The sequence below is a fragment of the Triturus cristatus genome, chromosome 11, assembly GCF_964204655.1.
Source record: "Triturus cristatus chromosome 11, aTriCri1.1, whole genome shotgun sequence".
Taxonomy (NCBI): Eukaryota; Metazoa; Chordata; class Amphibia; order Caudata; family Salamandridae; genus Triturus; species Triturus cristatus.
In genome coordinates, this window is record NC_140594.1 from 420,882,222 (window position 1) to 420,908,961 (window position 26,740).

General features: G+C 48.5%; 1 protein-coding gene across 2 annotated transcripts in view; it reads right to left on the minus strand.

Annotated features, from left to right (window-relative positions):
* The window catches only part of C11H2orf42 (chromosome 11 C2orf42 homolog), a 287,883-nt gene that overhangs the window by 109,352 nt on the left and 151,791 nt on the right, over nucleotides 1-26,740 (minus strand). For both annotated transcript variants that reach the window (XM_085636210.1, XM_085636211.1), the window contains exons 4-5: nucleotides 13,697-13,801; nucleotides 12,800-12,907 (exon numbers count right to left, since the gene is read on the minus strand). In XM_085636210.1, the coding sequence (XP_085492336.1) occupies nucleotides 12,800-12,907; nucleotides 13,697-13,801 (213 nt within the window). The remainder of the gene's footprint in view (nucleotides 1-12,799; nucleotides 12,908-13,696; nucleotides 13,802-26,740) is intronic.

Here is a 26,740-nt window from a genome sequence, read left to right on the forward strand (position 1 = left end):
TCTCGCCATCTTGAAGATGGGAAGCCCTGCCCAATCAGGACTAGGCTACTGCCCCCCTCCCACAGTAGAGAGGCAGGATAGGGGGTGTACCCACCCCAGGACAGGAACCCATTGGTCCCTGCCCTTCACCTACCTGTAACGCCCCTAAAATCTAGTATTTAGGGGCACCCTGAACCTTCCTTCCCCAGATTCCAGATTCCGAAGAAGATCTAGAAGAAAGAAGACCTGCCCTGCAGCTGCTAAGAAGAGGAAGACACCAACTGCTTTGGCCCCAGCCCTACCAGCCTGTAGACCCTCAAACCTGCTCCTGCTCCAACCCGGCATCTCTTGCGGCCAGCAACTTCACAAACCCCGGAGGACCTGGCTACCTTTTGACTCTAAGCCCCCTGGGACTCCCATGAGTAGAGGCTCTACTCAAAATCTACTTCTAATTCCTGGCAGCAGCCCGGAACCGCGAACCAAGCACACACTGCACCCGCCAAGCAAGGCCTGTGCCGGAGTGAACAAAGACCACGAGGACGACCCCACGGCGACTGTGACCCCAAGTCCGGCACCCAAGGACCTCCCTCTACACTCCTGAAGAAGCCTGCAGCCTCAGAACCAGGGGCCGCCCCAACCGCGATCAACAGAGGGTAAGATTTCCCGACACCAAAAGGCACCCCTGCACCCGGCGCCCCGCGGCCCCCTGTGTCCAATCCCAGGGTACCTACCTATCCTCCAACTACGCAACTTACCTCTCGAAGTGGTGGTGGCACCTGAAGAATCCTCGTCCCCGAGCTTGCAGTCTCTCTAAACCGGAGATTTCCCATTGAAATCAATTGAATACCCGAAGGCTCAAAAGCACCCTGCACCCAGCCGCCCGAGTGGCCCTGGCAGTGTAACCTCTACACATATCTACTTCCCCACTTGCCCTGAGTAAGTGACCAGGAGCCCAGCTCCCACAGCCGTGTGGCCTGCTAGTCAGCAGCCACCAACCAAGGCCCCCCTACCTCTTATAGGATAACATTGGGCCTAACACTCTCTGCACCTGGCCGCCCTTGTGCCACTGAGGGTGAATCAACTGTACCTACCTGACCCTGGGAGACCCCCCGAGTCTATGCCCAGAACGTTAACTCTGCCAGTCGAGTACTTACCTTTGAGCCGATACCCTATGGAGAAAATTGAGTTAACATTGACTGGCTTTCCCTGAAATTTCTTCTAAGTGTGGACTTTTCAAAACTTAAAATATTCACCAAAAATCAACCAGGTAACAAAAACGAAAATACTCACCTGCTCTTAGGTGAGCTCCCAGTGCTGGATCTTGGTGCCCAGCACTGACTCTGAAAAATACTTACAACTGTACTTACCAGTAACCCAATTTTCTCCCATAGGAAATCATTGACTGTTTTTCTGTGAAATTTCTTCTCCGTCAATTTCTGCAAACTTTAAATATTCTTCAAAAATCGTATAATATCTGAAAACGTAATTACTTACCTGTTTTGGATAAAGGTCCCAGTACTGAGTCTATGCACCCAGTACTGGATTACAAAAGTAACGAGAACATACTATACCTGCAACTTGAATTTTCTGCCATAGGGAATCATTGACTGTTTTCTATGAAATATTTTCTAAGTGTCAACTTTTAAAATAGCAAAATATGGTCTAAAAGTCATCACAGTAATTAAGTCGACTTTTATCACTTGATTCTAAGTACTGACCCAGGACTGAATCTAGGAGGCAGTCCTGGAATTCCTAAAGTAATCCTAAAAGTAATCTGTGGCAAATAACTTGAAACTTCCATTGAACTCGATGCATTATTGTGTTTAAAACTGTGTTGCCTATTGCAACCACTTGTAACTTTCTACAAAAGTCAACTGCATATTGCAGAAGTATTTATACAAAGCATCTCATTCTGAGAAAGTAGATTTTAATACCTACTGTTGGTTCTAAAATAAAACAAGCATATATTTTTTATATATAAACCATTGGCCTAGAGTTCAGTTATTAAGTGTGTGAGACCATTTGCTGGCTGAGTGTGTGCAACAAATGCTTTACACTGTCCTCTGATACTGCCTTTACTGCTCGACCAAGCTACCACTTTAGAGAGTAAGGTTATATCTAACTTTAGCCTCTGCCAAACCTCTGGGGACTGTGGACTCTGTACACCCTGTACCTATTTGAAAAACAGTATATACAGAGCCACTTTCTCACAACGACCCTATGACTTGTCTTGCAGCCAATGACCTCTGAAAACCCTGGGAGGGCTGCTGCTTTGAAAAAGACTCCAACCTCCTAACAGCGGCCCTGACCAGAAGAAAACAACTACAAAGACTCCGGACCTAGGTGGATCACCTTCCCACTCTGCACCAGATGCCCACCGCCCGAGTGGCTCACCTGTACAGTGAAGTTTCCCCAGCAATCCGGACTCAGAGCCCAGTTTTGGACGACCTCTCCTGACCTCCACGATGATGCCTGCAGTGTGAATCTGAAGGGCCCCCAACCCGCGACTGGCCCGGTAAGAAGAAATCTGATGCCTTGAGGCAACCTTGCACCTGCAGCCCGTGGGCTTTGAGGAGCTTGATCAGCGTTGCTCCTCTGACCCCCAACATCCCAACTTACCTGTACAGTTGCTGGTTTTCTGCCTGCAGCCTCCGGTTCGACGCCAGCAGCCTGTTTCCTAAAAGAAGATTCTCCATTGAAAAGCACTGGGTGCAGACGCCGAATTTGCACCCTGCACCAGGCCGCCCCTGTGCTGCTGGTGGTATATGTTTGGTGCTGCTTTGTGGCCCACCCTGTGCTGGTCGTAATCCCCAAAGCTTGGCCCCTGCAACGTATCGCCTTACCTTCAAGCAGTGGGAGGTTCCAAGCACCCCCAGTCTCCATTGAAACTCATTGGGCCGAACTCTGAATTTTAACACTGCACCTGGATGCCCCTGTGCTGCTGGTGGTGGTGCACTTTTGGTACTCACCAGACCCTTGCCCCTTGCTGACCTTTGGTCCCGAAGACTGGAACCATAAATGTGATACGTACCTGTTTAACCGCAATATTGTTTTTCCCATAGGTTAACATTTGGCTGTTCAGAATTTTCTTCATGCGGTGATTTTTTAAAGTGAAAAATAGATTTAAAAACGTACCTACCTTATTGCGAAGGTCTTGGTCTTAAAATAAAATACGAACAAAGCTTATTTTTCGAAAATTGGTGTGGAGCTCCTTTATAGGTCTCGCCTAGCGACGCAGCGCATGCGCTGCTCGATTGCGAGATCTATGGTTGTCGATTTTGCTTGCGAAGGGGGGACAGGAGGTGTGCACGCGTACGGACAGGAGATGTACACGTGTAGGGCTCCCGGCTTTTCAGCACAAGTTGCGCATGGCGTGCTTTCACTTTCCCTCCTTCCCCCCGTTGGACAGGAGATGTGCATGCGTTTGGTGTGCATGCGTTTGGTGTGCATGCGCTTGGTGTGCGCACGCTTGGTGTGCACGCATGGCGCGCTCCCTGCAGAGTCTCCCGGCAGGGTCTTTTCATTACAGTGAATTAGCAGAACACGCGCATGGCGCGCCTTCTCTTTCTTTACTCCCCGCTTCCACTTTCTTTTGCATGGTCTTCTACCCACTTGCCCGGTCACCTTTTAATTACGGCGTTGCAGCAGAACACGCATATGGCGCCTTTACTTTATTTACTCCCCCTCCGTGCTTTCACTTCTTGTAGCGCCTTTATGAAGAAAACACATCTCTGGTGTTCAAAGGCAGGTATCGAATATGCTACTTACCAGTATGCATCTGTTCTTGGCATGTAGGGCTGCTGACATTCATATCTGTGCATAGATCGCCTCCTAGTGTTGGGTCCGGATGATTGCACATTGTTTTCCTGGAAGAGTCTGCGAAGTATCACGAGATAGGTGGCTCCTCCCCTGGACTACAGTGCGCATGGGCATCCTCTCCATCCTCAGATTGTTTTTCGCCATTGTGGCAGTGATGGAGTAGATACAGTAAGTGATGACCATGCTATACAGTAATTCTGAGTGCTGCAGCCGCTACAGGCGCGGGGGAGGAGGGTGGGCGATATGAATGTCAGCAGCCCTACATGCCAAGAACAGATGCATACTGGCAAGTAGCATATTCGGTTCGAGGCATGTGGGCTGCTGAATTCATATCTGTGCATAGATTACATAGCAGTCCCTCCATTAGCGGCGGCTGCCCATGTCAGCTGCAGCAGTCTGAAAAAGGGTCTTGAGAACAGCCTGTCCTACAGCTGCCTGCTGTTTTGAATGTACATCTACACAGTAGTGTTTAGTAAATGTATGTATAGTGGACCATGTGGCTGCTCTACATATTTCCTCTAAAGGAATGTTCCCTAGGAAAGCCATGGACGCCCCTAACTTGTGTTGATTGGGCTCTTGGAGGAATCATTAATGTGCGTTTAGCTTTTTCATAGCAAATTTGAATACATTTAACGATCCATCTGGCTATCCCTGCTTTGGAAATGGCGTTGCCCTTGTGTTGTGGGGAAAAGGCAACAAACAGTTGTTTTGTTTTCCTGAAATCCTTTGTTCTGTCTATATAATACATGAGGGCCCTCTTTACATCTAGTGTATGGAGCATTCTCTCTGCGACATTTTCTGGATTTGGAAAGAAAACAGGCAGTTCAATAGTCTGATTCATGTGGAACTGCGATATCACTTTAGGCAGGAATGTGGGGTTGGTACGTAGTACAACTCTATTTGCGTGAACCTAAATGAATGGCTTTTGAATGGTTAGTGCCTGGAGTTCACTAACTCTTCTCAACGAAGTGATTGCCACTAAGAAAGCTACTTTCCAGGTGAGGAATTGAATCTCACATGAATGTAGAGGTTCAAAAGGTGGACCCATCAATCTGGTGAGGACCACATTCAGGTTCCACACCGGTGCCGGTGGGTGTGTTGGAGGAATCACTCTTTTGAGTCCCTCTAAGAAGGCTTTGATGGCAGGCACTCTGAATAAAGAGAGGTGCTGCCTATTCTGTGGATAGGCTGCTATTGCGGTTAGATGTATACGGATGGAGCTGTATGCCAGATTGCATCGGTATAAGTGTAACAGGTAACAGATGATGTTCTGAATGGATGCATCCAGCGGATTAATGTCATTGTTTTTACAGTAAATGACAAATCTTTCCATTTAGCCGCATAGCAAGCTCTGGTCGTGGGTCTCCTGGCCTCCTTGATGATATTCATACATTCTGGAGGCAGGTTCAGGTAGCCAAACTGTAAGACTTCAGGAGCCAGATCGCCAGGTTCAGCTGTTGCGGATCTGGGTGCTGAATTTCGCCATGGTTCAGTGTTAAAAGTCTGGGTGTTAGCCGCAGTCTTTGATGCGGCACCACGAAAAGTTCTAGCAACGTGGTGTACCATGGCTGGCGTGCCCACATTGGAGCAACCAGGATGAGTGTCATTGAGTGTTGCCTTAGTTTGCGTGCCACTAGCGGTATTAATGGCACTGGGGGAAAAGCGTACGCAAATCTGCCTGACCAGTTCATCCATATCGCATTGCCCTGCGACTGTGGATGCGGGAACCTGGCGGCAAAGCTTTGGCATTTTGCGTTTTCCCTTGTGGCGAATAGGTCTATCTCTGGATGACCCCACTGCTGGAAGTACGGTTGGAGTACTGATGGATGTAGCTCCCACTTGTGCATTTGGTGGCTGTGTCTGCTGAGCAGATCCGCCATTTGGTTGTCCTTGCTCGGGAGGTGTTCTGCCATGAGGAACATGTTCCTCTGAATGGCCCACCTTCACATGCTCTGTGCCAGATGAGACAACTGTGGAGAGTGTGTTCCTCCCTGCTTCTGTATGTAGTACATGGCAGTCATGTTGTCCGTCCGGATCAACACGACTTTGTTGCACAAGTGTACTTTGAATGCCTTCATTGCCAGGAAGATTGCCATCAGTTCCAGAAGGTTGATGTGCATCTTCTTTTGCTGTGTCGTCCATAGTCCCTGCACTGTGTAATGGAGTACATGAGCTCCCCATCCCTGGAGAGACGTGTCCGCCGTCAGTATTATTTGTGGAACAGGCTCTTGGAACGGTCGGCCCTTGCAAAGGTTTTGTGGATTCCACCAATGCAGAGAGTTGTATGCCCGACCGCTCACCAACACTAGGTCTTTCAACGGTCCTTGAGGCTGATTCCATTGACGTGCTAAGCACTCCTGAAGCGGGCGCATATGTAGTCTTGCGTGCGGGACTATGAAGATGCAGGAAGCCATCATGCCTATCAACTGCATGAACACTCGCGCTGGAAGGGAGTGTTGGGGTCTGAACTTCTTTATCAGCAGTTGCATGCGGTTGATCCTCACTAAATTTGGCTGAGCTGTGGCTGCCAGAGTGTCTATGGTCGCGCCCAGGTACTGCCGTACGTGGGCGGGTTGAAGATGTGACTTTGGATAATTCAGTGAGGATCCCAGACTGTGAAGAAAGTGAATGGTGTGGGATATGTGGCTGGCATACTGCTGGGCTGACTTTGCCTGAACAAGCCAGTCGTCCAGGTAAGGGAAGACGTGAATGTGCTGTCTCCTTAAGTGTGCAGCCACTGTTGCTAGGCACTTGGTAAAGACTCTGGGTGCCGTTGTTACTCCGAAAGGGAGGACTTTGAACTGATAATGCTGATCCTGAATAGTGAACCTGAGATATGTTCTGTGTGATGGGTATATGGGTATGTGGAAATACGCATCCTTCAAATCCAGTGTTGCTAGGAAGTCTCCCTGACTGAGTAACAGCAGAACCTGCTGGAGGGTGAGCATATGAAAATGCTCTGACAGAATGTATTGGTTGAGAGGTCTTAGGTCCAGTATAGGTCTTAGAGACCCGTCCTTTTTTGGGATCAAGAAGTACAGAGAGTACACCCCTGACCCTCGTTGTTCTACAGGCACGAGCTCTATGGCTCCTTTCTGCAGCATACTTAGTACTTCCTGCCGCAATAATGTCAAGTGCTCTGCGGACATAGGACTGTGTCTTGGTGGTATGTTGGGTGGATTGGATGTTAATTCCAGACAATAACCGTACTGGACAATTTCTCTGACCCGCCTGTCTGTGGTGATGGATCTCCAGACTGGCAGGAACTGTTGGAGTCTCCCCCCGACCGGTGTTATGTGGTCGGGGGCAGTGACAAGACGTCACTGTTTGTTATTGGCGGAGGACCTGGTGTTGTTGTGTCCTCGTCCTCTGCCTTTGGTGCTGGATCCACGATATCCACCCCTATTGTTCTTATTATAGGTACTCTGGGTACCTCCTTTATTGTACTGCTGCTGGGACCCCTGACCTCTAGCTGCTCCTCTATTCCCGGGGCGACGAAAGGAGCCACTCTGAAACTGCTGCGACTGTAGAGCCCCCATAGATTTCGCAGTTTGTGTCCTTTTTAATCTTTTCTAGTGTAGTGTCAACCTCGGGGGCAAATAAAAAGTATGGGTTGACTGGTTGATTCAAGATATTAGATTGAATTTCAGGTTTGAAACCTGATATTCTCAACCATGCGTGCCTCCTCAACATCACACTAGTGTTGATTGCCCTTGCTGCAGTGTCAGCTGCATCTAGTGCGCATTTGATGGACGCATTTGTAATGAGTTTTCCCTCTCTGATGAGGAGCTCCGCTCCATCTTTGTAGTCATCTGGTAGGTGTTCTATCAGTGTTTCTAGGGTATCGTAGTGTGACCTGTCGTATCTGGCCAGGAGTGCCTGAGTGTTGGCAATGCGCCAGATGTTTGCCGCTTATGCTGCTATCCTTTTTCCCGATGTTTCTAGCACTTTGGACTCCTTGTCTGGAGGAGGAGCATCACCGGTAGTTTGCGAGTTAGCTCTCTTGCGAGCATTAGAAACTACCATTGAGTCCAACGGCAATTGACCCTTAATGTACATTGGGTCTCCTGGGGCTGGTTTGTATTTTTTTTCTATTCTCGGGTTCAATACCCGTGCTCTGGTTGTCTCCTTAAAGATGTCCTTAGCATGTTTAATAACCCCTTTTAACATTGGTAGAGTCTCGACCGTTCTTTCTGATGTTGAGAACGTGTCCACCAAGAAATCCTCTTCCACAGAGTCAGAATGAAGTTCCACTCCGTGATTGGCAGCCGCTCTTTCAATGAGCGTTAAAAGCAGCAGTATCTTCAGTGGGAGATGGTTTTACATTATAAAGATGAGTGTCAGGAGCATTTTGTGGGTCTCCTGGGTCATTAGGATCCCCCCCATGCCTGATCCTGGTCTTGCTGTTGGTCATCAGGGTCAGTATCCACAGGATAAGTGGTATCCTCATTATAGCCCTCTCCTGCATCCGCCTCCGAGTGTGCGGGAGAAAAGGATTGTGGTTCCTGATCATAAGTTTGGTAAGGTTCCACAAGCACTGGTGTCGAACCGGACGCCATTTTCCTTTTCAGTGGAAGTTTGTATGATTCCAAAGCCTTTTCTGGAACAATTTTCCGCTTGCGGAACGACAGTCTACCAGGGTCTACGTCGATAAACTGGTCCTGTGAGTCTTCGACATCTGTTCTTTCTGACGACACTGTTCTTGGTTGTTCGATACTCTACCTAAGGTCGAACATCTTAGGTGCCCCCGGTGGTGGCAATCCAAACTTGATCGGTGCCGACGCCGAGTGAGCCTTGGCGACCTTGTTCGGTTCGGGACCCGTTTTCGGTTCGAGAGTGTCCCGTTACCTGATGCGCTTTAGGGACTCCGATACCTGTTTCAAAGTGAATGCCGACGGTGCTTTTGATCCGATAGGCTCTTTGGAGACAGGCCTCGACGCGGTCTCTGGCACTCCTCGGTGTTGATGTAGTCGGATGGACCACCTTGACCTTGGTCGTTGGTGCCCCAACCTTCGGTGCTATAGGCCTCTGCTGCTTCTCGGGACCGAGGGCCTTCTTTTGTTTCTCGGTGCCGAAGTCCTTTTTTGGTTTCTCGGTACCGATGTCCTTCTTTGGTTGTTCGGCTCCGATGTCCTCCTTTTGTGTCGACGGATTGGAAGGTTTCGATGCCTTCGATCCGACCTGAACCAGTTGCACTTTCGGTTTCGATTTGACCGGTGCAGGTTTTCGTTTCGATTTCACGGAATCGACTCCAGTCTTTTTCGATATTTCTGGCTCTTTTGAAATGTTCGAAGCCGGGCCTTCAGGCGGGGCTGTAGAACGATCCGACCGATCTTGGGTAAGGCCCGCAGGCGATCCCTCGACCCGAGCCTTATCAAGACTATCTCCCTCGGCCTCCGCATCAACGGATTGGCCTAGCTCCTCGCCTGAGCTATCTTCCTCGGCCCCAAGGGCCTCAGCGTCTTCTCCTACCCCGTTGACGACGTCTTCGTCCTCGAAGATCTCCTCATCTTCGTCGTCATATTGGGAGTCATGCTCCGAAGCAGGGTCCGATTGTTCATGAACATCCTGCTCTTCAACGTATTTGAATTGTTCTACCTCTTCGACGCTCTCAACTTCTTCATCCTCGGTACTGAATATGTTAACCGGGTTAGGCGCCGATTTTTTGGCCTCCAATCTAGCCGCTCGTCGATTCCGAAGGGTCTTTTTCGATCGGAACCGGGCGCAGGCCATACACTTGGTCTCATCATGATCCGGTGATAAACATTTGTTACACACCGGATGGACATCGACGTGTGGATATTTTGCGTGACATAGAGGACATCTCTTGAAGGGAGTCTTCGATTCCATCTTCGAACGTCGATCGATGTTCGGACCGAAACTCAGTCCGATAAGGGTGAATAAGTTCGAAAACAAGTATAATAATTTATCGATACCGAACGCAAACGATACTGACGAAATCTAAAGGCTTTTGGCCTTAAATAAAGTTTTCCTAACTTGAGCTAAGATAAGCACATCCGAACCCAATGGCGGAAAAAAACAATCTGAGGATGTAGTCCAGGGGAGGAGCCACCTATCTCGTGATACTTCGAAGACTCTTCCAGGACAACAATATGCAATCATCCGGACCCAACACTAGGCGGCGATCTATGCACAGATATGAATTGAGCAGCCCACATGCCCCGAACTTAACATTTTTGCTCATTGCTGCATCCCGCATTCTCAAGCCCAGCGCTTTAAATGTAATAGGAAAGGAGTACCCGTTCCGTTGCAGGGGTTGCTGTGTCCCTGCTCACAAATTCTACCACTGTCTGCGCCACGGCATATTGGGCTACAGTGCTAACATATACGCTTTACATCAAGGCCTTGCATGCTGTTACCTGCATATATACGCTGCAACACTCATGGTCCGCTAGGTAAAAGCGGTGAAAGTTCTAAAGCTCAGTGCTTCCTTTTCTCCCCCCGCAACTATTTATATTTATCTCCTTCACCCTCTGCTCCTTTTGTGCTCTTGCCGTCCGTATATACATGCCGTAGACACCCGTGCGCCTAGCTAATTTACAGCTAAACCCCCTGCGTGCTCTCTTCTTCTAGTGCCAAAATGTAGTACACAAATCGTTGGTGTTAAAAAACGTACACGGTTTGTTGCTTACAAACTAAGAGCCCATTGTAGTCTAGCCTTGGCCCCATGAACTGTGGGAAATACAAAGCCGGCCCCACATGTTCAGCACAGAACCTCCACCCCCCCATTAAAAAAAAAAATGCAAAGGCACGTGTTTGGAACTTTAAAGGGCTCAGTTTATTAGCGGGAATGTATTAACATCGTATTTCTGACTGTGGCTTCTGACACTGTCTCATTCAGCAACCCCCACCCCGTATTAATTACATGCATGGACAACTCAATGCATCTAAAAATTCTACTTTAGGAAGCACTCTCCCCCGCCCACCCTTCCTATTTACCCTGTCAGTAGACCTGTCGCTGCCTCTTTCTTAGCTGCTTAAAATAGTGCCCCTTGTCCCCTAACCTCACCGCTCCCACTGCCGCAATTTATTCTCCCTAAAAATTCTATTTACTGTGCAAACAAGCCGCCGGGGCCACCAAGGGCACAGCCTTCAAGTTTCTGCCAACCCCATCCATTCATATAAGTGTTTTAGTACAAGGCGCGCATGGCGCGCTTTCAGTTCTATACCACATATATACGATGCATCGCTCAAAACAACACCATTAAGCAACATTTTAATTACAACCCCAATAACTAACTAATGCGAGACCTGTTGCATTGCAAATGCTTGTTGAGTTGTGTATCCATTATTGGTCAACTTTGTGCAATAAATGTCTTACAGTCCTCTGTGTTAGGCCTAAGGCTGCTAGCCCACACTAACACTAATTGAGCACTTTAGGTTTTACTTTGAGCCATGTACACTTTTGGGTAACTCTGGGCATGGTATGACCAGCTAATGACATACCATATACAGAAATAGCTTCCTACGATCATGCACAACAAATCAAAGAAGCGAGATGGCTTTGTGAGTTAAGAAGAGTTAGCAGGTCAAGCCTGGTTCAACTTGCAGTTAATGAGCTCAAATGCCATTGCTGCCACCTCAACCTTTCATCATTCAGTGACTGGCAAGTTGAGAATCATTAAATATGGTAATAGTAACATCTGCCATTTACTGTCTAATCAGCTTGAAATCACCGACCATATCAGAAATATGGAGACATTCTTTAATGATGTCACTACAGCAGGATGTCTATGTGAGCTGCAAGTACACGCACCACAAACCGCCTGACCCAACATTTCAGTCTATTTCTGAGCACAGGACAAAATCATGACTGTATGCTCTCACTCTAAGTCCTGAAGTTAGCCAGAAGGCTCATGTATGAGCCGTGATAAGCACACTCTGCCTGTTGTGCAAGATTTCTCAAGTTCCAGTCAGCAATGCCGAAAGTGTCACTGGCCACACTAAGCTGTAGTAACAGTCGTATTTTCTTTATTAAATGCTGAGGAGGAGACTTCAAGCTAAAATTGGAAGGGTGGACAAGACAGACCGGAAACACGCCTATGACTATTCATGATAAACAACTATGAATACTAAAAATGCATAAGATTCTCTTCAAAGAGACACTAGTAAATGGTGTGGACGAAAGACTTTTCTGGCAAATTATTTGAGCACAGTAGTGCTCAGCATGGATGCATCAGTTACTAAATATGGCTACCCTATCTGCTGAACTTGGAATCAGACCATGTCCTCCAAAGTACCTTTGTATGCTTTTTCCAATGGATTAGAAGCATTAGTCATAGGTTCTCTTGCAAAGTGCATTTCCAATTCAGAAAAACATGGTTTCAGGCTGCTCTGGCCAGGTAAAGCACAAAAAGGGATCAAAAAAACCTTTCTAAATTACTTTACAATACCTAAAAACGGACAGAAAAGGTAAAGGTAAGCGCGAAGAAAGCAAATTAGAAGGGAAGCAAGATAGTTTATATTTTCAGTAATGCAGATCCAGAGAAAAAAAATCTCAAAAATGAGAACAAAATGATTTACTTTTCAAGTGGAAAAAGAACTGCATTAGTAAGCGTTTCTGAAATGCTGGAGAAAGTGCCACCAGAAGGTGCTTTGAACTACAGAAGCGGGAGAACTTTAAATAAATTACGTAAAGGTGTGATGTTTTCAGTTTTGCAACTCCACGCACTGCTAGTGTGACCATAAACAAATGTCTTGTAGTGAGATTTAAATGCTTTTAATCATGCCAGCTAGTGTGCATCCGGCAGCACAACATACATGTGAGCCATTCATTTTCTTATTTGAGTTGTAGAGTTTGGCTGGATACAAAAAAAAAAGTTGGAGAGATACAAAGTTGTTACTCAGAGTTTAGAAAGTCCACAATTTCTTCTGTAATATTGCCCCAGAGCAACACTCTTACACGCCCCCCAGCTACTTACTGGAACCTCACTGAAATAAAGTACCAGCTGGTGACTGTAAGGGCGGGAAGCTCCAGTACCTGTGGTAGAGTCGGGAATCCGCTTCTTAGTGCTTCCAATGGAGATCCTTTGCTGTAGGGCATCGAAGAAAGACTGGGGAATGTGGAACACCAGTGGATCTGGCTTTCCTAGAGAGACGGAGGGGGAGCAGAGTTAGAGCGGAGGATGGATGCAGCCTCGTGTTTGACAAGGGCGATTGTACAATATTGCAATACATTATTCCTAAAGTAAACACAAATCGTGCCAGTAGGAAAGAGAAAAGAGAAGCAGGAGGCATTGGCTGCCACACAGTCATTTTCACATGAGATCTCAGCCTATTCTTATTGTCTGATCTCTGTAAAGCCTGGTGCACAGCTGTTACTCATGGTGAGAAAGTGATATTTTGAGGGAGGGAGTGAGAGTGAGAGAGACAGACAGACAGAGGCAGAGAGGCCCTTGAGTTGCAGTACAGCATTCTGAATCAGTTATTTGCCTTTGTGATGAAGCTTACAGTGCTGTTTTGTTGGCTGTGATCGGTTTTGAATGATGGAAGCTTGTCTGCAAAATTCAGTGCTTTGATGGTTGCGTGTGAGAGAAACGTGTTCTGCTACTACCCGGATGACAGGTTTGAGCGTGAGCAAAGCCTGCAATGCTGTGATCAATGTTTTAATTAAGTCTGCGTTAAAAAAGGAAAGGTGCACATATTACAGCCAACATCAAATTTTATAAAAATGGAAAACATGGCAGATTGTAGGTAATTTTCATCGTAACTGAAGCCAAATTGGCACAGAGGTAACCAGTGAATGCCTCAAAACACCCTACTGTGGTCTATCTACTGAACAGACTAAGATAATGTACTTTTATAACTCGAACCACCACAATAAGGGATACATAAATTATGTAGTGTTCCATGGAATTGTTTCTGACCAAGAACTTACCATCAAACTGGAAATGAAGAGTCTGATGGATGCGCTCGGTCACACTTGCTAGCCAGTCTTGAAAGGTTAAAAGCACTTGTGATTCATCCATCGCCTGGATACACACTGAAACAAAGAGTAAACTGCCAAATAACTATACAAACCAAGAAATATGCTGCAATAACGTTTAAAGGAAAACATTCCATTAAGCAGGAAGAGTCTCTTTTGTGCAAGAACAGGAGTCATACGGAGAAAAAAGTAACAACAGGGGAGTATCAGGGTTAAAGAAATAGATGCTCTCAATAGAGTTTGGCTTTAAGGGAAGAAGTAGAACAATACATCTGTCAATTTATTACACTCAACTACATTGAAGTGTTCAGAAAACTATTTTAAATGAAGGCACTTTCCTATACCCCTCTTTTATTCTGGAATACCTGTAGCTTTTAGACTATGGTGGTTTGACATTTGGGCTAAAATACCTTGATCCTGGTCCCCATGACCTACATCTAGCTGCATATCAGATTTACTCCTTTAAACAATATGCATATTTTGCAGATTGTCATGAGAAGTAATCTCCAAATGGGTGGGGCAGAGGGGGTTCCTTAAAAGGTACCCAGCAAGTGGATTAACACCACCCACCAAATAGTTTGTGGGTATTAACCATTTCACAGGTCCTTCTCCAGTTGGGAAATTCACTCTTAAAAAGACAGATTACGCGAAGGAATGGAAAGGTTAAAACCCCATTATTTCAGTTAAATACAGAGGAAGGGCTCGTCATAGAATAAAATCATTTCTTAGTGGGGTGCAAAATAAAAAAACCTTTTGTCCAGTTTCACCATCCACATGCTAGTAAAGGACTATAAATAAAGCAAAGTCTCCACTGGGGTATGTGTGACAACTAACTATTTGTGCACATCTCCCTCAATCATCAGCAAAGGTTGATGATATGATACACGCATTAACACATTTTTAATGAATGGGACTCATTAAAATATTTTGCTATATGTGCATGGTCGATGTATTAACAACACAATCTAGGACCCATCAGGTTTGGTTGATTAATATCATATGTAGGCAATATATGGATGAAAATTAGTAGTCATATAACTAGAAGTCAATTAAGGTTTGTTAAATTTAACTTTGGAAAATAAATCCATTTGAAAGAAAGAAGATAAAACCTTGGGGAGAGCCGGGATTTAATGAAATGTCAACACATTATAGAGATACTACAAGTCCTACACCATCTATGTAAAAGTATGACCACCAAGGAGAATAAACATCAATAGCAAAGCTTGCCATCCCATAAGGAAATGGTTTGGTCTTTAACAACTTTCCTTCGGAGGACTATCCTCGCTAGATTAATGTTTAAAATTCTGGCAGAGCACCAATAATCACAACCACTTTATGCTGCTATAAACAGAAGTTCATTCATACTATCAAGCCTCTATTGCGCTTTCCTCAGATCTGTGCGAATAGCACATCGGAGAGTGAAAGAGTGGCGTAGAGTGTTCGTTGGAGTACAAAGTCAGATTAGCATAAAGTGGCGCGGGGCAGAGCAGAGAGGCGTGAAGAGGCATGCCACAGTGTTATACAGTGAAGGAGAGTGGCGTACATTTCAGGGGCATACAGTGGCATAGAGTGTAGTGGTGTGTCGTGCAGTACAGTGGAGTGCCATGTAGACTGGAGGAGCATGAAGTGGCGTGTGGTACAGTGTTTTAGAGTGGAGTAGCGTAGAGTGGTCTGGGATGTCGCAGAGTGAAGTGGCGTGGAGTGGTAGGGTATAGACTAGGATGCTGTGTAGTAGACTGGAGTAGTGCATCAGAGTAGAGTTTCATTAAGAGGCATGGAGCGGAGAGGCATTGTTTTAATTAAGTCTGTCTGCGTTAAAAAAGAAAGGTGCACATATTACTGCTAACATCACATTTTATAAAAATGGAAAACATGGCAGATTGTAGGTCATTTTCATCTTAACTGAAGCCAAATTGGCGCAGAGGTAACCAGTGAATGCCTCAAAACACCCTACTGTGGTATATCTACTGAACAGAGAGCGGAGAGGCATCAAGCAGAGAGGCATCAAGCGGAGAGGCGGAGTGTCAGTGTTATGCAGTAGAGTAGAGTGGCACAAAGTGCGGTGGGTCTTGCAGTAGAATGTAGTGGCATTTCAGAGTGATGTGTTGTACAGTATCTTCCAATGAGTGGCCCAAAGTGGAGTTGCAAGTAGACTGGAGAGTAGTTTCAAAGTGCAATGTGTAGGAAGCTGGAGTTTTGTTGCAGTGGTCCCACCACTTTTTGCCCCCGATTAGAACTACTAGGTGCTGGTTTTCGACTCACCGGGGAGGACCTGGCTTGGCAGTTCGGGCTGGACTGTTCCCATGAGGCACAGGGTCAAGACTGATTTGCATATGGCCAGGTCTAAACTGGGGTGGCATGGTGAGCAAAAGAATGATGGATTTAACCCAGATCTCTTGACTGGGAGTGAATGTTTCGATTTGCTCTGTATTCCGTCCATCAATTGTGTGTGTTTTAAAAAAAAGATCTCCGGCAAAGAGCCCCCTAGAGGGTGCCCGTCAGTCATTGCAGAGCCGGCTAGACGAGGAGCTAGCCCAATGATAAAGCATGACACCCATTTGGGTATGTGAGGGCCCGTGCTCCAATTGGAGCACATTCCTTCCCTTGAAACTTTAGACTTCAATGTATTTTTTGAGGAACTGCACACCCCTTTTCTTACAAGTACTCCGGTTTAACACCTGCTATCAATATTATCAAAGATCTCATCCCCCGGGGCGAGAAGACATTTTCAGGGGGAGTGGGGCACACCGCCCCCCTTTTACGGGACGATTTCAGCCCCGAGATCCTCATCCCTGGGGCCTGGCATTATGATTAAGGGGAAGGGGTCCCTGGTTCCATCCCAGGACTGAATTTGGTCACATGGGGGCCCCATCCCACAGGGCCCGGTGTTATTGTTGGGAGAGCGGGGGTCTGCAACCACCTCCTCCACGGGCTGACTATGGATTCAGGGACTCCATGGCCCCGCATCATAACTAAGGCATTAATATTGAGGGTGTGGGGGAGTGCATGTATCCCTCCTCCCTGGGCTGATTACGACCCCAGAGACCCTATCCCTCGGGTCCAGCGCTGAAACTAGGGGGAGGGGGCACAAACCCCCCACCCTTTAATCTAGTCAATTTTAGCCCTGAAGAAACAATTCCCAGAGCTCGGGGCATTGTACGGTAATGTTGGAGGCCATGGGGTGAACCCCAAGGCCACCGCTGCTGCAGCTGGCTATCGGCATCCATGTGGAGCTGGCATTACTACTCGCAGGGAGAAGATAATTATTCTGCTCCCTCTGGGCGAGTGTAATATTTAGATTGGAATCCCTGCCTACTTTACTGAGGGCAGAGAACCCGATCCAAAATCTGCTTTTTCAAGCCCAGCTCATTAGGAGCGAACTTGGTGGTTGCTCCTGATTGGCAGAAGATTTGAAAATGCTCCTGCCAAGTGAGACCAATCACAATTCGTGCCAGTACAGGTAGAGAAACTGCTATGTCCCGGGGGTGGGCCCCTCCTGGTCAAACAACCCGTCAACCAGCCCTGGGGAATGGGGTCCACCAGGGCCCTTAATGGCTCACATGCAGCTGGGCCACAGGGAATGGGGTCCCATGTGCCACGTCCGAGTTCAGACGCCATTCGTGCTCAATCATGCACCGGCGGCTGAGTTCGTCTGCTCTGGCGTTCAGAGAGCCCGCCAGATGTTGAACCACCAGGGTGATGCCCTGGTGATCCATCCATGTCCAGAGGCGCAGAGCCTCCTGACAAAGGGTCCACGACCCCACCCCACCCTCTTTGTTGCAATACCACATGGCGGTGGTGTTGTCCGTGAACACCTGCACGACACTTCCCCTGACAGAGGGAAGGAAGGCTTTCAGTGCAAGTCGGATCGCTCTCAGCTCCAACAAGTTGATGTGGAGGCGAGACTCCGCCGGAGACCAGGGGCCTCTGATCTCCGCCTCTCCCATATGGCCACCCCATCCCAGGAGGGACGCATCCGTCACTACGACATGCTCCGGTAGGGGTAGGGAGAGGCTCTTCCCCATGACCCAATCGCGGTCCGTGAGCCACCACTGCAACTGCTGTGCAGTGCCCTCCGAGATCAAGACATGGTCGGACAGGTTGCCGTGATGCTGGGCCCACTGAAACTTAAGGTCCCACTGCAGAGCCCGCATGCACCGCCTGGCGTGATGCACTAGTAGGATGCAGGAGGCCATCAGCCCCAGAAGCCGCAACACTAGCCTGACCGAAACCCAGGATAGAGGCCGAAAGATGGGAATCAGGGCCTGTATATCCTGGACCCGCTGTTCCGGTGGATGAACCCAGAACTGCGCCGAATCGAGAACCGCTCCGATGAAGAGGAGCTTCTGAGAGGTGCTCGGGTGTGACTTCGGCACATTGATGGAAAACCCCAGCAAATGCAGGAGATCCGCCGTATTCTGGAGGTGGGAGACGACTGCTTGGGGCGAGCCCGCCTTCAACAACCAGTCGTCGAGATAGGGGAAGACCGGAACTCCTGATCTGCGCAGATGAGCTGCGACCACCGCCATCACTTTCGTGAACACCCGAGGGGCACTGGTAAGGCGAAGGGGAGCACGATGAACTGAAAGTGCTCCTGACCCACCGTGAACCGCAGGTAACGCCGGTGGGCCGGCAGGTCGGGGATATGGAAATATGCGTCCTGCAAGTCTCCAGGGTCTAGGGCAGCTAGAACCTGAGCCAAAGTCAACATTTTGAACCGTTCCTTCCGGAGGAAGGCATTGACGCTCCTGAGGTCCAAGATAGGGCGTAGGCCTCCTTTGCCCTTCTTGGGAACCAGAAAGTAGTGGGAATAACAACCACGACCTACTTCTGGGCTCGGAACGCGCTCGACGGCCTCTTTGGCCAAGAGGGCCGAAACTTCCTCTTGCAGAAGATTCAAATGATACTCCGAGATATGGTGGTGCTGCGGTGGCATGGCTGGAGGGGTCGTCTCAAAGGGGAGGGAGTAGCCCCTTCGGACGATTTGCAGCACCCACCTGTCCGAAGTAATGGTACGCCAGTGGAGCAGGTGATGGCGAACCCGGCCTCCCACTGGCGAGGAATGGGCCTGAAAGCACGGACTAGGAAGGCTTTGAGGTGGATGCTGCCGGGGTGGATGTGGACTGACCGCGTCATCCTCCAGTACCGCCTCGGCGGAAACCACGTCCGCGACCGCATGCAGGCTGGTTCTGCGGCCGGTGGCTAGGCGGACGTGAGGAGGTGCCCCTTCCTTGGCCTCGAAAGGAGCGAAAAGCGGAAGTTTGTGACCGCGGGGCCGAGAGGCCCAAGGACGTGGCCGTAGCCCGGGAGTCCTTGAAGCGAGCCAGCGCACTGTCCGCTTTCTCACCAAAAAGGCGAGCGCCATCAAAAGGCATGTCCATGAGTGTGCTCTGGACATCCCCTGAAAAGGACGTGGACCGCAGCCAGGCGTGACGGCGAAGCGCCACCGTGGTAGAAATAGCCCTACCCAGCGAGTCCGTAGTGTCGAGTTCACATCGGATTGCATGGCGCGCTGCATCTCTCCCATCGGCCAGAGCCGAGGAAAGCCGCGCCTGGGCCTCCTCCGGGCACAGTGGCAGCACGTCCTCCACCGTATCCCACAGTGTGGGAATAACGGTCCAAGAGACAGGTGGTGTTTAAAGACCGCAGGCCCAAACTGAGCGAGGAGAACAGCTTCTTACCGAACTGTTCCAGTCTCTTGGAATCCCGGTCCGGAGGTGCGGACGGGAAGGAGGATTGGGAGGTAGAGGCCTGGATAACCAGACTCTCGGGGATGGGGTGTTGGGACAGAAAACTGGGGTCGCCCGGAGCAGGACGGTGGCGCCTGGCAACATTCCTATCCACAGGAGGGACTGTGGAGGGCTTGGACCAGGTGCCCTGCAGAAAGTCAGTGAGGGCCTCATTGAATTGCAGCAGAGGCTCAGTGGAGCATGCGGCAGACTGAAGCACCTCAGTGAGGATCTTAGTCCTCACAGCCACGGCAGGCAGCTCAAGCCCGAGGGCCGCGGCCGCCTTGCGCAGCACCACAGAAAAAGCTGAACACTCCTCCGAAGCCACAGTCGGAGGAGAGATGAATCCAGTGTCCGGTGAGGTATCCAATCCACTGGCCTCCCCCCCAGTCCTGAGAAAGTTGCCCCTGAAGGGTCATAGAGTCCTCAGACCCCTCCCATTCGCTCCCGTCATCCGATTCCTGGTAAACAGGAGGAATGATCGGAGCCGGTCGATAGACAATATGTGTCTCTAGCGGCGTCGGATGGCGCCGCATCGGTGTCTAGACCGGACAGGGGCTGAACCGGGGATCGACGTCGGGGGTGGTACCGGTGTCGGCGCCGGCGGAAGAGGCGTGACTAGGTCAACCGGTGTCGACGGGGGCCCAGGCGGGGGCCCGGGCTCGGGCCCCTCGGAGACCTGCGGCGTCGGGGCCGGATCCTCCAATGGCGCCGGGGCCGGAGCCGCCGGCACGCGAGGTCGCGCCAGCGGGCGTCGAGGGCGGGGCCAGGCTCCTCATGCCGAGAGGAAGGCACTGACCTCCGTCGGTGTCGCGTCAATCCCAGGGACCGGCGGGTATGGGGATTTGCGCGGCGCCTGCGGCTCCAGCGGAGCCGCGGGGGTGGAACGACCCTCGGCCGAGTCGCGCGACCGGCTAGGGGAGTCCGAAGAGCGGTGTCGCCTCTTGGACTTCTTAGAGCGCTTCGACTTACCTGAAGACTTCGAGCCAGACGAGCGACGATGTCGAGTGCGGCTCCGCGACCGATCCTTGGACCTCCTCCTGGACCGGGATCGAGAGGGGCGCGGAGCAGAGTGGCGTAGCTTGAGAAGCTTGCGGGACCGCTCCCGCCTAGCTTTCGAGGTCAGGGCCATACAGTCGGAGCACGACTCCGCGTCGTAGTCGAGGCCCAAGCAGTACAGGCACCGCCGGTGATGATCGGTCACCGACATCAGTCGGTGACAGTCGTCGCAGGCCTTGAAACCAGGCATCCTACCGGCACCAGAGTCGAAAGTGACCAAAAAGAGTCGAAAAAGTTAGTCTAAAATTGACTAAAGGGGTAGCTCTCCCGGATCGGCGCTTACTGGCGCGTAAAAAAGAAGAACCAAGTCTAAGTACTCCGACGATGTCATTCCGGCGCACGACGCCAACGACGGACGCGGAGCCGCAGACGACGCCTAGCGACGCGCAAGGGGCATTGCTACAAAAATCTTCCGGATCCAGTCTGACGCCTGGGGATATTCTAAGGTGAGGAATCTAACTAACGTGTTGCTTTCAGATCCTGCTTGCAGGCAGTCATCGCCAATCACAACCTTCATCTTGGCCAACCAACCAATCACAAGAGGCCTTCACAGCAGGCTAGGTTGCACAAAACTGTCGCTGCAGAAGAAGCGCCTGTCATTCATAATCGGGATTGGAGGGTGTGTGGCAGTGCCAGCACAAGGAGGGTAGTAGTGATTCTTTCCCATTTATGGCATATTACCTTTTTTTGTGAAACTTAAGAGAGGTTTCAACTTAATGTTTTGGTAGAGAGGGGTACGTGCTCTTGCTTGCGGTTGATACATTTTCCATAGTAAAACTGGGAAAGGCTCTGAGGAATCAAAGACTTGAGTTCTAATCTTGGCTTCCTCATTAGACCAAGTTCCGTGATCCTGGTCAAATCACCTTTATTTTCTTGTACTTCCGCCCCCTTTGCTACCAAAATTACCGGCGCCCAGAAACTGTTAAATGCTGTTTTGGAGCGCTACAATACGAACTTAGTACAGTTTTCCCGACACCCCGAGCATGTCCTCTTCCAAGTGCCTGCGACTGGCAGGGGTGGAGGCCAAAAACCTCCTGGTGGACACAGTGCTGTTTGACTGTGACAGGGTCATCTGGCGAGGGGACCAGGTGGTCCCGTGGGCCCCAGAGGTCATCAATGGCCTGAAGAGGGCAAGCAAGCAGGTCTTCTTCATCACGAACAGCATCAAGAGCAGGCAGATGTACGCTGAGAAGCTGGCCAGGATGGGCTTCAGCGTCTGCAAGGAAGAGGTCTTTGGCACCGCCTTCTGCACCGCTGTCTACCTGGTCGTTGAGGGAAGTGTGTGTTTAAATACCTAGGAAACCAACTCACCCCCTCCCTCTCTGCCCCCTGCTCCCCAGTTATATGACTCGTGGTAATCAGGATTCATCTTAACCATGGTGTGTGCATCACGTCAAAGGAGACTACAGTTTTCTTTCTCAACGAATAACAGATGAAGGAAACTGCTCCGATTTTCCGTTCCGTTATTAGGTGCCTTTTAGATGGGTGACTTTTTCGTCAGGAGTTTATGACTGTGCAGTGAACATGCCCCGTTCCTGTATATATTGCACATTTTATCATCACCTTATAAAAGATTGTCAGGCTTGGATAGCTTAACTGCACAGGCACCATGGTGGCGCATGCGCATTAAAAGCCAAAGCAAAAGTTTGCCATTAAGTTTGCGAAAGTTATACGTTGGTGCAAACTTGACCATCAATAGTAATATTATATAAACAAAACAGGAGGAAGGGCGAAGCTTCAACTAACCACCCACAGCTGTGTATCTATCCACCCATAAATTCATCAACCCACACCCATGTTGGTATCCATCCACCTGTGCACCCACACATGCTCTGCACCCACAACCGATCAAGCATCATCCACTGCACACCCACCCACCTGTGCACTCATTCAACAACTACGGGTCTGCATTTGGGCATGCGTTCTCAAATGTATAAAAGTGCTTAATGTGAGATCTCGGTCGGTTATGTGGCTGTGTTTATATTCTGGGTGCATATGGCTGTAATTGAGATATGTTTGTGCAACCTACACATACCCACAGAAGTGTGCAGCCATTGCAACACAAAAAGACAGACCTGTACCAAGGGAGACCTGTGAGCTAAATCAGTGCGTTTACTTTTTAGGTCTCGACCTTGCTATCGCGTAAGCGATCACAAAGCGAGACTATTGCAAGGGGGTTTGAAAAGTGCTCCCAAAAAGCGGATTGCATGGCTAGCACACGCACAATCACGCGCATATGCCGCCATGCAATCCGCCTTTTGGGAGCACTTCAAAGGGTCCGCTCCCGCGCCCCCAAGCGCGCGCACGCCACGCTCCGCCGGGCTTGTCTTTTTTTTTTTGTTTTTTTAACTTTAAGCGCGAGGCGCGCGTGCGGCCAATGCTGGTTTTCCTTTCTGTTCCCAGGTCAGCAGCAAAGACGAGGACTTCCTGGACCTTTCAGTCGATATGGAGCAAAACACTTCCATAACACACTGCCTAAGGTGAACAAACACGTTCTTTTTTATTTAGGGGGACTTTTCATGTGCCTTTTAACGGAGGCTGGGAATGTCTTCTTTGTATTAGAAGCTGTGAATGGGCGTCTGCGAGATGTGTGCCTAGCGACCACCACGGCCGCTCTCGTGGGGAAATGAAATACAACTGAGAACATAAAAGTGGAATGATGGAGCGTGTGGCTCGGCACGTCGGGATAATGCTTGTAAATCATAGCGTGTCCCGCTGAGTGCTGGCATCATATAATTATCTGCTTAATTCGGAGCTGCATGCGGGCTTCGTGTGTTTACTGTTTTTTTCTCGGCTGTAGACTAAAAATTGCCATCTTTATTTCAAGTATTATTTCAAAATACTCGGTAAAATTGTAGTATACTTTGAATGCAAGTGTTTCTTATGCATTTGACGTGCAGACTCTACTTATTCCAATGAATCTATGAGCAAGAAATGCACAGCCCACCCACTGTCACCCCCTCCCTTGTAAGCAAACGCGTGCCGCTTCCACTTGTGGTTTTTTCACGTTTTATATAGCGCTAACTCGACCCGAAGGTACTGGAGCGCTTTACACGAGCACCAGTTAAGTTACACAGAGACTTCATTTTTTTTTTTGGTAGGCACAGGAAGATTAAGTGTTTGTCCAGAATCACAGGATGTTGAGCCGACTGAGACTCGAACCTTGTTCCCAGGGCTTTAAGTGGGATGTAAAGACTGTGGGGTCCCTCAAAGGGGCGTGGCCAATGTAATTAAGGACGTGGCTTAAAACCACTTCGCTACAAATCTGTGCTTCGCATAGTGTGCTGCCCGACTTGTATTTTGCTGTTTCTGTCACTGCACCCAGATATATGAGACAACAAGTAACATTATACCTACAACAAGTCAGGACTATTGGCTTTGTCAATGGTTGTTAGTTGCATAAGATAAATGGAGCAGCAACTATGGCTCGTATAGAATATTGAAAAAGCTTCCACTTAAAGTCCTGGTGACACCACGACAATGTTGCTGCTCCTGAGTTTCGAAAAGAGAAGGAAAATCCAGAGAGAAAATGACTCTTTACAGGATTTCCCTTCCCCTACAACGCTCATCTGGCATGAAGTCATGCCCTACTTTCTCCACTAGTGAGAAGGGAGCACGCGCACATCGATGTCCCTGCTGTCACTGCAGTCCGGAAAGAAACGGACCGCCTGTGCCAGGGCACACAACAGAGCCCGATAGAGACCCGTTTCGAGGCCTCCTTTAAAAAATATGCTGGTGCTCAGCACCGGTGAGACCCGGCCCACTTAAAGCCCTGCTTGTTTAGCCCGTGTTCCTTTTTTTTTTTATTGATCAGGACAGCTCACCAACAATAATGTTTTACAAAAAATACCTCAGAACAAGCACTCGCAAAGCTGAAATAATGGCAGGCTAATACCAGAACTATTGGCTTTGCCAGTGCTTATGGGATATTGGTAAGTAACTTGCTTTAATACACGTTTCCTTTTAGAGTGGAGTCTGAATGGACCTTCAGGTGGGCTGAGTGCAGTTTACTGTCTACTGTCAGAGGTCAGGCTCATCATGTGGTACCCCGGGACTTTTTGGCACGTCTGAACCCTTTCAGACCTCGTTTCACGGCTCTGGCAATGCATTTCCTGCAAACAATTGTATTTTCCCTGGCATGACAGCGCCTTATTTATAAATGTGACTGGCATTAGTATGAAACAGGCCATGACTTAGTCGACGTCATGAACAGGTTGAAAGAGATGCACATTAATAACTTGTTTTTAGAGTGGCAATGCTGCGCTTTTAAATGCTACAAATAAGCGTTTTGATTGTATAAATTAATCAGTCTCCAGACCTCGGACGGATGGAAGGCTAACCTGGCTTTGCCAGCGTTCGAACTCTGACGTCACTATACTCACTAAGTCAGTGACAGCTCTGGGGCTGAGTTTCTTTTAAACCGTGCAGGGGTTTGCTAAGTGACTGATTGGCACGCAATGTAATATGACAATTTTCCATCAGTGTCAATTGGCATTGTTCTTTTTTCTCGAACTTGTGTGTTAGGTGGTGGTTTGTGCTCCCGGCTTCAGGGCAGGCGGACAACAACTGGAAGCATAGTTTTTATGCGTATTAAAATAGAGGCATTGTTACACGTATCCTCATTGAAATCAGACAGCAGATAAAATAATAATATCAGTATTTGGATGTTGGGTGTATCTAAGACTTATTGCAATATTTAGTTTTGATTGAAGTTAACAACGAGGTATCATTTTCCAGCGCCATTTTAGCTCGCATATTGTCTGTCTCTGCGTAAAAAAGCCTACTAGATCTGGGAACGATTCAACAAAAGCCAGGCTCTTTGTTATCTCAGAAGTGTGATAATTACTCCGTTAATTAGGAGAGAGGAAAGACCTCTTTGTGTCCCGAGGCAAATGGCTGTGCCAGGAGCCTGCCCAACGGGAGGGACTCCGGCATTCCAACGGCAGGCTGCTTTGATCTGACTGACAGGAAGTGAGATGAAGGGGAGACTTTCCCCTTGGAAAACCTCTCCGTAGCCACATTGCTTGTTGGGGAAACACGACACAAGGCTTCAGAATACAGCAAGCAATTCTAGGAATTCCAGGATGTCATCATGGATGGTGAAAAGGGCAAAGGAGTCCTATCTGATTAGTTGGGAAACTTGGAACATACAGCATATATGGGCCGACTTCCGCTATTTAATACAAATGTGCCACACGTCTTTTATAGTAACTCATTTCATCTAACCTGAAGACGGCGTAATACTTGCGTAAGTCCAGGCCGAACTGAAGATGTTTGCTAGAACTGGGAGAGGCTGTTTTGTGATGATGTTCCTCAGACAATTATCACTTTCTATTTTGGTTTATAAGTCAGAATAGCAACATCATCAACATTGGCCTAGCCAATAGCTCTCGCATTTGGGACTTTTGGCTTTGCCAATGCTTTATGACTGTGCTACACATCATTGGTCAAAATCATTTTTACAGATGCTGTGCAACATGGCCGAAAAGAAAAAGAAACAGGCATTTGCAATGCAATAGGTCTTGCATTTACGCGAGTTTGAGGTATTGGCATTGTAAATGACAATGCCTTTTATTTATATTTTGGTTTTTAAAACATGAATAAAAGGCATTGTCATTTACAATGCCAATAGCTTAAACTCGTGTAAATGCGAGACCTATTGCATTGCAAATGCTTGTTATTATTTACTGTGGAATATTTTCCCCATTATGCTTGGATGTCATCTCCCCTCCAACTGCACCCGAAGAATTGCTCTATTGATGGGAAAGTCACGTCAATGGAAACAGGGGCTGCATGCTTTGCCCTTGCTGCATAATTTGGTTGACTGCCACATAATTTGGTCGACTGAACTACATAATTTGGTCAACTGAACTACATAATTTGGTCAACTGAACTACATAATTTGGTCTTCTGCTGCTGCAGAACACCATCCGCCATGCCCATCCAGAACATATCTTAGGGAGCTGTTTTGCCTCCCACGTTTCCAGCTAATGGGTTCCAGGGGTGTGGTAGAGAACTGGTACTCTCAATGCCCCAGAAGACGTTGTCAAACAAAGCAGCATTCTAGATCTCTTACTCTAAGTGACGCGGAGCTGGTAAAAAAGAGCTGTTCTTTTTCATCACTGGATGGCCGTTTTAAGGACTACCATCAATCTTATTCCTCTCTTTCATTCTTTTCATTTTACTTTTTTTATAAGATAGCAAATCA